The 12,610-nt window shown below is 26.5% G+C and overlaps 1 protein-coding gene across 1 annotated transcript; it reads left to right on the top strand.

Moving 5' to 3' along the window:
* Nucleotides 1-4,284: 4,284 nt before the first annotated feature.
* Nucleotides 4,285-11,705, top strand: LOC114162515 (Major facilitator superfamily protein). Its single transcript, XM_028046432.2, has 14 exons — nucleotides 4,285-4,572; nucleotides 6,529-6,640; nucleotides 6,945-7,057; nucleotides 8,103-8,225; nucleotides 8,321-8,526; nucleotides 8,617-8,692; nucleotides 9,191-9,277; nucleotides 9,401-9,481; nucleotides 9,559-9,591; nucleotides 9,824-9,877; nucleotides 10,012-10,053; nucleotides 10,214-10,292; nucleotides 10,371-10,441; nucleotides 11,426-11,705. Exons 1-14 carry the CDS (start codon nucleotides 4,408-4,410, stop codon nucleotides 11,480-11,482), a joined length of 1,299 nt encoding a protein of 432 aa, XP_027902233.1. The 5' UTR covers nucleotides 4,285-4,407; the 3' UTR covers nucleotides 11,483-11,705.
* The last annotated feature ends 905 nt before the right edge of the window (nucleotides 11,706-12,610 follow it).

Consider the following 12,610-nt stretch of genomic DNA (forward strand, 5'->3'; position numbering starts at 1 on the left):
TTTTTTCTTCAAAAGTCTAAATTTAATATTGTAAAAGTCTATTATATCTAAAAACATGATTACTATCGTTGGCGGATTTTGACCACAAAATTTGGAGGGGCCAAAATAATGTAATTATTTGATTATTATATTACATCATTAGTATAATGCTTTAAAAAAGGTTAAATATGTTTTTGGTCCCTCAAGTTTCAGCGAAAATTGGAATTAGTCTCTCATCAAAACTTTTGATCAATTTAGTCATTCATCTTTCAAAATGCGTGAATTTAGTCCTTTTAACCAAATTTTGTTAAGTTTATTTTTTACGTTTCAAGCGCATTTCATGATAGTATTTAAATTATTTACACTGTTCAACACATTTTTGTTTCAATGTTAACTTAAATACTATCATGAAATACGCTTGAAACGTCAAATAAACTTAACAAAATTTGGTTAAAAGGACTAAATTCATGCATTTTGAAAGATAAAAGACTAAATTGGTATAAAGTTTTGATGAGGGACTAATTCCAAAATTTACTAAAACTTGAGGGACCAAAAACATATTTAACCCTTTAAAAAATAACTTCTCTGATTGGACAATTTGATCATTAGGTTGGATCATTAGTACAATATTTTAAGATATGTAAAGAAGAAAAATCTATCTTGTTTTCATCTTTACCAACAACTTCTCTTTTATCATTTTATGGTTTCATTCTTTATCAATATACTTTTAAAAAAGTTGATGTTAAAAAATAATTTATCATAATCTAATGAAAAATTGAGAGAAGTAATTATTAAAAGAAAAATATATTATAATCAAGTCACAAAATCGATTTGAAAAAACAGATAATACATTTTTTTTTCTTCTATATTAATAAAAAAAATAATATACAAAGGTTCATGGAATAAAAATAATGTTAATAACTATTAAACTAATAGTTTATTATCAAATGAAACAAGAGAGTTGCCTTTTTTTCTTCAAAGAAAAAAGAAAACAAATGACAAATGAGAGTAAAAGTATTGAGTTTGTCTCTAATTTCTTTTTTTATTTAAAAGTAAAAAGAAAACATATGAGACTGAAAGATGAGTGCAAATTTGTAAAAATCTAAAAAAAAATAAAAAAAAAAATAAAAAATATCTTAATAAATATTTGTTTTAATTACTTTTTTGATTTTTTTTTCAAAAATGTAAGTTGATTCTCTAGTTGATTTAGTCTCAATTTATTTTGATTTTTTAGTCAAAATTTGACATTTTTTTGATAAAAACAAAGATAAAAAATAATTAAACCTAAATATTTATACTCTTTATTATATTCATTTTTATGTTTTATTATTTAGTAGCATTAAATATTATGTTTTATAAATAAAAAAAAACACAATTTAATTTCTATAATTTTTAAAGTGTATTACTTATAATTTTAAAAAATTTCAAAATTTCAAAAATACATATAATTTTAAAAAAATCCAAAAGTACATATATATAATTTTTAGAAAAATCAAAATTATTTTGGGGTGCCACGGCCACTTCCCGCTTCTTGTATAATCCGCTCCTGATTACTATTATGTATTAATGAATTTTAATATGTGATAAAACCCACAGCTGGGGGACTTAATAATGGACTTACACTTAAAAGCGTTTCTAAACTTTTAAAATGAAGTACAAAAATATATAATGTTCAAATATTTTGTTATACATTACTATATATCAGTAGTGTATTGATAATATTTCATTATTATTACTGCATTTCCTTAAATATGTTGGTTGTTTTCTCTAAATATTCTTTCAAATGGTTTGAAATATATAATTTTCAATTAAATTAAGTAGATTTCAAAAGGTCTTAATATTTATCCAAAAAACTAGGTTTGAATTAAACAAATCATAAAATGGGTTACTCAATAAGTCCTTCGCATAATTGAACTACCATAAAACAATTTTAATGAAAGGTACATTTAGATAAAAGTTTCGTTAACATTTATAAGAAAAAATAAAATAAATTTATTTATACGGTAATTTTATAAATAAATTTCAAAAATAAAATAATTTCATAAATGAACTTATGTATAAGTTAATTTTAGTTGTTCCTTTCCTACAAATATTCGAGAAATAATTTGCTAAATTGTACCCTAATTTAATATTTACCACAATAGTAGATTATGGTTGATATACTATCCTTAGACACAAATAAGAATTCGACATGGTTTATATCCCTTGTGACTAATTTGTTGTCACCATGAAATGGAAAATTGGTATAACAGGATTCATTAATTTTTTGTATTGATGCATAATAAAGGACAATGAAAAAGTTAAATAATGAAAATATTGGATTAGTCACTTACTATTAAAGCAAAATTTATAGTTGATAATATACTCAAGATTGTGACAACTAAAATATAACCATTTTTTTTTTACATATAACTGTAACCAATCAGATCACATAATTCTACCGTGTTTTAACTTATTTAATATCAGGGGACAATTAATGCTGGTAACAGAAAATAACTTACTTATAGAATTTTTATTTTATTTTATTATGACAGTAAATGATTTTTTTATACTTTTAATACGCGTGGATAATTTATTTTATTGATACTGTGCTATATTTTATTAATTTTAACACTTTTTAGGAACTAAAACTAGTCTTAAACTGAAATGAATTTTTAATGACAAATATTATAGAGTCTATTAAAATAAATGAAATTATAATTTTGTTATGATCAATCTTAAGTTCAAACTATTTTTTTTTTTCGCAATTGTTCTTAAAATTCTTCTAAATATTACATTTAGATTTACATGATCAACTAACAATGATTATTAGAGAAAAATCAATCGCAATAACAAAACTAGGCGAATAAGAATTGTTATAGATAGAGTTAGTAATCAAATTGAAAAAAAGTTCTTTCGCATCGCATTAGAGAGATTGAGCCTTGTGCTTTGATTTTTTTTTTTTTAAATTAGTCTTATTATTATTTATCTTTTTAATTTCTTGTATCTCTGGAATTTGAAATTTATTGGATTCTGAAAAAAAAATCTATTTAAATGATAATCACTAATTACTTTGTCCAAAAAAAGTTTAGCTTTATTATTACTAATGTCTAAGCTATATTTTCATGCACCACTATACCACTGGATATAAATGATATGTTAAATAAACGGATTAAGGTATAACTATTGATCCTTTATTTTATTATATTTATTTAAATTTTGGAATAATTATTTTTACTAATTAAAATAAAATAAATTTATATAACAGTTTTTTAAAGATAAAAATATTTTTTTTGTTATGCTTATAATCGTATTTTAAACACAAAACTATTAAATTGAACTTTTTATATTATTAGTTTTATGTTTTTATAACTAATAATTTCATATATTAAAATATTGTGTGTTTCTTTTATATAAGGAATTTTGTTAAGTTAATAAAAATATTGAAAAAGGTTCTTTAAGAGAAAATAAAATTTAATGAAGTTTTAAATTCATATTCTATTTTTTTTTTAATTTTTTAGATATTTAACACAACTTTATTCGATTATGAATTAAATTATGTGGGCAGGATATAAACATACTTTTCATAAACAACATGACTAAGCATAAACTTATTCGTTTGATTTTTTTTCATGCACGTTATTAAATATTCAAAGCAAAAAATTATGTACACATACTTAAACAGGACAAGCGAATTATGAAGCTATGACATGTAGTTTAGTGGCCCAAAGATATTTTTTCTGAGACAAAACGTTAAAAGCTTTCAAACTCTTGATTTAAATTAAACACATACAATATAACATCACGTCCTTAATTAAAACTTAACGAGAGATTAATCCCCTATCTTTTCAATATTTGTCTAATTAAATGCATTAGTTATATATACTTAATCCATTAATTTCACAAGATATTATTTTAGCCCATTTGGATGATGCTTTGCTTGCTTGTTTAAAAAAGGGTATTCATAAACTTGCACGCTTCGAGGCGTAAGTTAATCTAGTAATTTATATAATCTTTGACGCCACGCATTCCACTGAACAGACAGAATTTAACTAAATACTCGAAAAAATAATTAGCGGCACTTCAGCTTCGTGACTAAAAACCAATACCGTCACTGTTAATTTATATTTGTGTAAAAAAAGCAAGCATTTGCTTCCTTTTTTACCTTCACACTGTGCAACTCACTTGAACTCATGCAAAATTGTGAGACACAAGTAAAAGCAATAGAGAGAGGTACACCACATTGGTCTCTTATGATTAGCTTTGAGGTCATAGTCTTATATATAGGGTGCTTCTAAGTGAACCATGAATATGCATGTAGTGTGGCTAAAAGTAGAGAGGTAGCTTTCCCTGTAAGTTGAAACCTTACCTAGAATTCTAGCAAGGTAGTTCTTTAGTCATATCAAAGGGAAACTAAGAGTGTGTGTTTGTGTGTGAGAGAGGGTAATCATGGAGAAATTATATGGTTTGAGTCATCTCTTCATGACAGTGTTTCTTCACAACTTTGCCATATTCATGGTGGTGCCAGCCATCACTGATGTAACAATGGCTGCTCTTTGTCCTGGACAAGATGAATGCTCAATTGCCATCTACCTCACTGGTTTTCAACAAGCGGTGAGTTTATACATTCGTTGCAATTTTTCTTCACTCATTCTGCTTTCAATCTTATATGTTTGAGTTCCTTAATCTGTGATTAGTTACTGGAATTTGAGTTAAGTTCTCATTAGTGAGCAACACAAAACATGGCTAAAACGTAGGAGAACTGCTATAAAACCAGATGAAACTCACTTTCTTCCATATATTTAACAAATTTAGCAAAGTGTTTAAATTTTCATGTATTAATGTTTCATCCTTTTGGTGGAAAACTATTTTATGAATCAACTTTCATATGCGTTAGTTCAGACATTCATCCCACTCATTATGGGACTTAAATAAATTAACCTCGTATTACATAATAAAAAGAATCTGGATTAATTACATCCTTTCATTTCCGATTAAATTATGATAACTTAGACATATAGTCGTGATAAATTATTGCAAACGAAATTATTATTTTTTTATTTATTATTCTCGGTTCAACGTCGATGAAAAATGTCGTGGATGAAAAGCTTGATATACATTTATTTTTGCTACATTTATTTCTAAGATGAACATATTAAATATATTTTTTGTGCGTTAAATGGCGTGTTTGATAACAAACTTTTTTGTTTCTGATATTATTTTTTTTTGCTTTGCATATAATAATGCATAGTACATTTTTTTCCTAAATTAAAAACATTACCTTTTCGTAATTTCGTAATAAAGATAACATTTAGCAATTATTTCTTGACAAAATTCATGTTTAAGCCGATTACTACCAACTAACACAGGTGGCTGAAAAATTAAATAGAATTGAATTTACAATTTAAAATAATAAAATCGTAAGGAATATCTCTGATTAATTTGGGACAGATAAAATTTTAAAAGATTATTGTCCACATCGAATTTAAAATTGATGAATCTATGATACTTCATTTGTTGGTGTAACCCATAAATGATGAGTGTTGAGTAGAGAAACTCAAAATTCAAAAGCAATTAATTAGTGGTAAAGTTAAATTGTGACGGAGATAACGTCTATTTGGGTAACCCTGTCCCCACCAGAGAAAGAAATTTCCTTGTGATTTCGTTAGCCTCATAGGTTTCCAATTTTTCTAACTTGTTACCAAAATTTAAAACTCACTCGGTTGCTTAACTTTTTTCCAAGCAGTTAATGTTTGATGCATTTCCATGCTTTTTCCTCTGCTTGTCGTGGTTTCAGTTTTCTTTTGTCTCGTCCAATGTGAATCAGTTTTTTTTTTTTTTTATCGATAGTACCGTTTTTGTCCATCTGAGAACACTTGTCACTTTATAAGGCCCACTTTAATAAGTTCTTATTGGGCCTAATAAAAACGTAACGAGTTATGTCAGGACAAACCCATCACTTGGTCCAGTACACAGTACAAAATGAAATATAGTGTCTACTACTAATCACAAGAAGAACATTTTTCAATTAATTAAATCTTTCATCATACAAATTTCATTGATCGAGTCTCGAAAATATTTATTGTCTCCACGACATGTTTTTTTTTTTTTGTAGCTTCAACCCATTACAAATTAATCATAGATTTTTAAAAATGATTTAGAAAGAGTAATTTATAGATAATAAGTCGTTGGTGTGAGAGATAACGAGTTTGACTTTTTTAAGGAATCTACCTAATTCAAACATGAAAATAGATTAGAGAGAAGATTCCCTAAAGATGCAACCACCAAATAAATACCGCACCAAGAGTATGACTACCATTTTTTACCCAATGTTTTAATGATACGAATAAGAAAATATGTATTTTTTGTATGAAATAATTTAAATATGAGTCTAATAGAAATCACACAATTAAACACAATATATAAATAAAAAGCGTAAATTCATTATTTTGAAGTTTTTAAGTAAAAGATGTGTTAATTTCTTATATGGTGTTATATATATATATATATATATATATATAAATTTTTTTTCTCCGTATATAAAAATAAAAAACCCATGATTTTGTACAGATGATTGGAGTGGGCACGCTTGTGATGATGCCACTGTTAGGTAATCTCTCCGATAAGTATGGGAGGAAGGCCATTCTCACAGTTCCTATGATCCTCACAATCATTCCCACAGGTATATTAAAATTAAAGTTTCATTTTTTGAGTAAAGTAATATTACATAATTAAACGTTAAGGCAAGTTTTTTTTTTTTTACACAATATACAAAGAGATAAAAAGTTGTGCACATAATTAATTAAAATGAAATTATTTTATTTTTGAAGTTGCATAAACACACATGGCAATAATAAAAAATCAAGTTTAAAAATACACCTGATTCTTTTTAGGTGTATTCGAATATTGTGCATGTAGATTAAGAAAACACGTGTGATGAATTTGTGTTTGGTGTTTATAAATAGTAAATGATCTTTGTTTGACAGGCATATTAGCTTACAACAGGACCAAAAAATTCTTCTATGTTTACTATGTGTTCAAAATACTCATTTCAATGGTTTGCGAAGGAAGCGTCCCTTGCCTCGCTCTAGCTTATGTGGTAAGTCTTTGATATTTTTCTTGACTTTAAATAAGTTATTATTCACTCAATTATTTATTATTATTATTATTTCTTAAAAGACCTTAGTTATCTTAGTGATTGGTTTAAACAAATATATTATGATTTCTGTATTAAAAGTCTCTTTAAACAAATGCATTTTGTTATGATAAATGACAGTACAATTATGGATTACTAGTGAGGTACCTGTTGTGTTAGAAAAGATGTACCAATATGATTCTTCGTTTATCTTATCTAATCAAATAAAAAAATCACAGAATACATTTTATTTAACGACAGAGTAAAAATAAGATAATTCATTTTTTAAGACTGAAACAAAACGTTACTATATTAGTAAGAATTGAAAAAAAAATGTTTCTCTTTTTTAAATTGATCTAGATGGAGAATTGTTGTTGAGTTCTAGGTCATTTTCCCCCTTCACTATGATTGGTTGTGGTTTATCTTATGTTTTTTTTCCCTCAAAGCTCGAATTTTAAGCTCTAATTCACTTTTTATTCCGAATTCAAATAATTAAATTTGAAGTTCAAATTCATATATATATATATATATATATATAACAATTTATTAAATACGTAATTCATATTTATTATTTTTATGAAGTAAACTTTAAATTTAATTCAATATTATAATAAAATTACCTTTAAACCTAATTTAATATTATACAATTATTATTTCAAGGTGAAATATTTAACACACAGTGATATTCTGATTAAATACAAACTCTTTAAGACCTTCTCAAGATCTTATAATGTACTATGACATTTCTCATCTTATAAGTAGCACAGCAGTAGTGGTTTTGTTTGATATGAAAGGAAATGACTTTGTTGACCCTGTATAGCGATGAGACACAATGATTGTTTCTTCTTGATCAAGTTCTTTATCCTCAGTCATTGTTAATTTTCTCCAACTTCATATAATGCTCGGTTTTTTGGACACATTTTCTTATCCAACAACTCTGTTTGATATTAATTTATGAACACATTTTCTGAGACATTCACTAATTTTACTACATCTCTATATTTTTCAGGCAGATAACATTCCAGAAAGTGGAAGAAGCACTGCATTTGGAATTATTTCAGGGATAGGATCCGCTGCGTTCGTATGTGCCACTTTATCAGCACGATTCTTATCCACTGCCCAAACTTTTCAGGTATTTTGCTTTCCCTTTTCTCTCTGCAATTACAATACCCTATTCTCATTTTTTTTCTTAGAATTGAAATGCTAACACCTTTTTCCCTGAATAAGGTGTCTACTTTTATTGCTGTGATTGGAGCAGTGTACATGAAACTTTTTCTTCCAGATTCAGTCATTGATGACAGACACCTTTACACCCCAATCATTTCACAACAAAAGCCCACAGTTTCTTCGGTCGATGCAAAATTGGAAAGAAACAAGCATCTTCTTAAAGCATTGCGTTCTTTCAAGGACCTAACCTCCTTCCTCACTAGCAGGTACAACAATTTTCTTTCTTCTCCTCCCATCAAAGAAACATTCTTTTTTTCTTTTTGTCATAATTATACACCTTTGATTCGATTTTCCAGCTTCACTATTACACAAGCAGCAATTGTTGCATTCTTCAGTAACCTTGCCGATGTTGGCCTTCATGGATCAATGCTGGTATTTTTTTTTTCCACCTTTCATATACCTTTTTCTTTAATTTCTATCCTTCCCGAGTTCCATTTTTTATAACACACTCACACATTATTGATTTGTTTTTATTTGTAAGTTTAGGTTTTGGGAAAGTTTATGCAGTTTTATATATCAGTGTTAGAGCATACATTGATCCTTACACACATTCTTCATCGGTTGAATCTTGTTCCTTAGCTTCAAACCAAATGATAGTGTTCAAGAATGTTGTATTTATATATCTTTACTTGTTAACTCTCCCTTGGCTTATTGGAGTCATACCCTGCTATAGGCTTTTGTTATATTTGATTAGAATTTTACTGAACTTTAATTTCTTTCATTTTAAACCCTTATAGAATGGATTAATTGATACTTACAATTGCATTATCTTTGACAAGTTGACACATTAAAATATTTTTTATGTATATAACTAGAGCTAGTTAGTCAAGTTTCAGTCCTTGGTAACACTTTGTTTTCTTTGGTGTGCAGTATTTCTTAAAGGCTCAATTTCATTTTGATAAGAATCAATTTGCTGATTTGATGGTCATTTCTGGAATTTCAGGGACTGTGTCGCAGGTATTTTTACATGGTTATGTTTCAATTATCAATTAATTGATATGCCTCTTGTTGTTCCATAAATCTTGAATTTCTTTGAGTTCATGTACTAAGAATCTAAATATTAAATATTGATTGTCATAGCTTCTTGTTATGCCCATTTTGGCTCCTATTCTGGGCGAGGCAAGGCTACTTTCAATAGGCCTATTCTTTCACTGTGTACACGTGAGTATTTTTTTTTTAATACAATCATACAACATTTTCTCTTTTATGAAATTCTAAATTTTTAAAATTGGATGCAGATGTTCCTTTACAGCATAGCGTGGTCCTCCTTGGTATGTCTTTTGCAACTTTATTTCTAATTGCATTTTTGTTCCTGTAAATTATTTTTCCATATATAATATCATTATATCTTAGAGTTTATGATCCCTAACATTATAAGGTTAAACTTGAGATATAGTGGTTGATTATTCACACTTGTATACATCTCTATTATCCTTTTGTTGTCTGCGTTTCTTCTTTTTTTCCTTTTATGTGATATAACTTATACTGTGTGAATTTTGACAGGTTCCTTATGCTTCTGCCATGTTCTCAATTTTATTTGTTTTCTCACAACCTTGTGTGAGTTTTTACTTCCTCATTTTATCTTTCAATATTCTTTAAAAGCATAACTTTCTTCATCATTATCATCCTTCAAGTTAAATAGTTTATTCAAAACACAATGCTGAGTGAGTGATCTCATTTTACATTTGCAGATACGAAGTATTGTGTCTAAACAAGTTGGTCCCCATGAGCAGGTACGGAGTTAATAATACTTATTAACGTTAAACAAGCTGGTTAAGATATTTTTAATACAGTGAAGAATATTTTTCATTTTCAGTTTTTGTTTTTTACAATAACATTTGGTAGATAACTTTAAATTTGTTTAATTTTCCTCCTCATTTCTCTTCCTTTTAGGGAAAGGCTCAAGGTTGCATCTCTGGCATATGTTCAGTTGCACATATAGTTTCTCCATTAGTTTTCTCTCCATTAACAGGTGAGAGCATGCGAATATGTGACATTAGATTTTGATAGTCACCCCAATTTATTAACAAGAACCTTTTTCAATTTTCAGCTCTCTTCCTTTCTGAAAAGGCACCTTTCAATTTTCCCGGATTTAGTATAATGTGCATTGGGTTTGCTTCGGTAAGAACTTAACTTGATTGAGAATGTTCTAATTTTTCCCTGATATTGATATTGATGTTTTCCAATATTTTTATTACAATTGTGAATAGTAATTAGTTTAGTTATAGTGTTCAGTTGAACTAGGGTGATTCATTCACATAATGCAGATTCACAACACTAAAATGTAACACGATTTTTTATTTATGATATATTTAGAATGTTAGATTTTTCGAGAGGAGACAATCATGAGACACGAAAAGATTTATAGAAAATATCACAACACTACTTATCATATAAAGTCTTTCTATTGGTCTTTCTACTTATATATTGTTCGTTTTTTACTCAATTTAAAACTTTTAACTTACCTTAAAATAACAAGTGTGAGTCTCTCCATATTATTTTATACCATATTCGTATGAATCATTACTGAAATGAATATATATTGCTATTAAGGTTTTTGAATGGAGATACTAGAAAGATTTTGCACCAATGAAATTTCTAACAAACTCATAAAAGATTGCGACTTTACTTCCAATGTAAAATTTTAAAAAAAATAGTTTATGAATTTTGTGGTTCTTTATACTTGTTTTTATCTGATATAAGATTTTCGACACATTAAAATTCTAATAGAAAAATGTCTCCATGAGAAATTTAAGAAGAAAAAACACATTAATTATAAAAAGTTAATTTGTAGAAAATCTCAAATATAATTTTTCTATATCTTTATTTTTAATTTATAACTAAATCTAACTAGTTATTTATATCTTCTTTTATAAAAGTTCCTAATAAGAAGCTTTCCTAAATATATCAATGACTCATTTAGGTTAGATTCTCTTATTTATATTTTTATACTAGACAACTGACTGCATTCTTTAATTGTCAATTAAAAAATTATCCTATATATTATTATATTTGAAGTATAATCGGGCCTTACTTCACTTTATTTTCATTGAATTTTTATATTTATGTATTTACATGCTCTTTGTGGTTGAATTTTTATTACAGATGGTATCTTTTGTTCAAAGTATGATGCTTCGAGTGGTTCCTCCAATTTTGAGTTAGGCAAAAATAAATCAGAAGGAGCCTTTTTAGTTTTAACGATAGCAAACGTTTTGTGGTCGACACGAGTTTTGTCTTTAGTGATGCTTATGGGGAAACAATATGTTATATAAGCTGTTTCCCAGAATGGACATTTGATAGTTTCATACTATTCGATACTCTGTTTCCTTTTATATCAATTATGGGATTTAAATAAAAGGATAAGAAGGTCAACTTTTATAGTTTACGGTCATTGTTATTTTGTTGCCTAGATTATTATTATTTGTTTTGTTTTGCTTAATTTGAAATAGAAGTTTCAATCATGATTTTTAATTATTTATGCGGTCAAGTTTTTCAATTTTAAATTATGTTAATATATCGATGTATTTATTTTAAAATTCAATTACGTTTTTTTAATGTTTTAAAATAATATAATATGATAATTTTATATGTTGAAGTTAACGTTGCCAATTTAGTAAATTATTATTGTCAATTATAAATTGTTATAAATAGATTAAAATGATTAATATTTATTACTTAACAATTTTTATATTAGATAGATGAAAATTAATTATATTATTAATTTTTTTCAAAATGAAATATTATATTTTATTAATAGTAAAAATAAATGGAATAAAATAATTAAATAATGAAATTTAAAAAGTGTTATTAATCCTACTTTAGTTATCACGTTGCAACTGGGAAGTCATGATAAGATAGGTAGGTGTAAAGTTGTATGGTTGAATTTTATTATTTCGTAAGCGCGTTATCAATAAATGCTAATTTTTAAAATAAGTTTACTTTTAGCCAAAAAAATATCAATCTTTAGTTTTTTATTTGATTTTTTCTTATCTATTTAATCGATTGATTATATTATTATATATGACAAAGACGGGTTAGTTTGGTCTATTTTGATATGTTTCGTCTATTTTAGTCCATCTTGTAATTCAAAAATGAGATAAATAATTTTTTTTCCATAATAGTTGATATTCATTTTCTATCAAAATAATTCAAATTAGTTTAACTAACCAAAGACAATAAACAATAACAGTGAAGATTATAGCTAAAATAAAATGACAATGTGTCACCTTACAATATAAGTATAAATTTGTTAATCTAAAAATACATAAAAAGATATTTCATATTCAAGGA

The sequence above is a fragment of the Vigna unguiculata genome, chromosome 9, assembly GCF_037176805.1.
Source record: "Vigna unguiculata cultivar grain cowpea cultivar isolate G323 ecotype 2 chromosome 9, ASM3717680v1, whole genome shotgun sequence".
NCBI classification, from domain to species: Eukaryota; Viridiplantae; Streptophyta; class Magnoliopsida; order Fabales; family Fabaceae; genus Vigna; species Vigna unguiculata.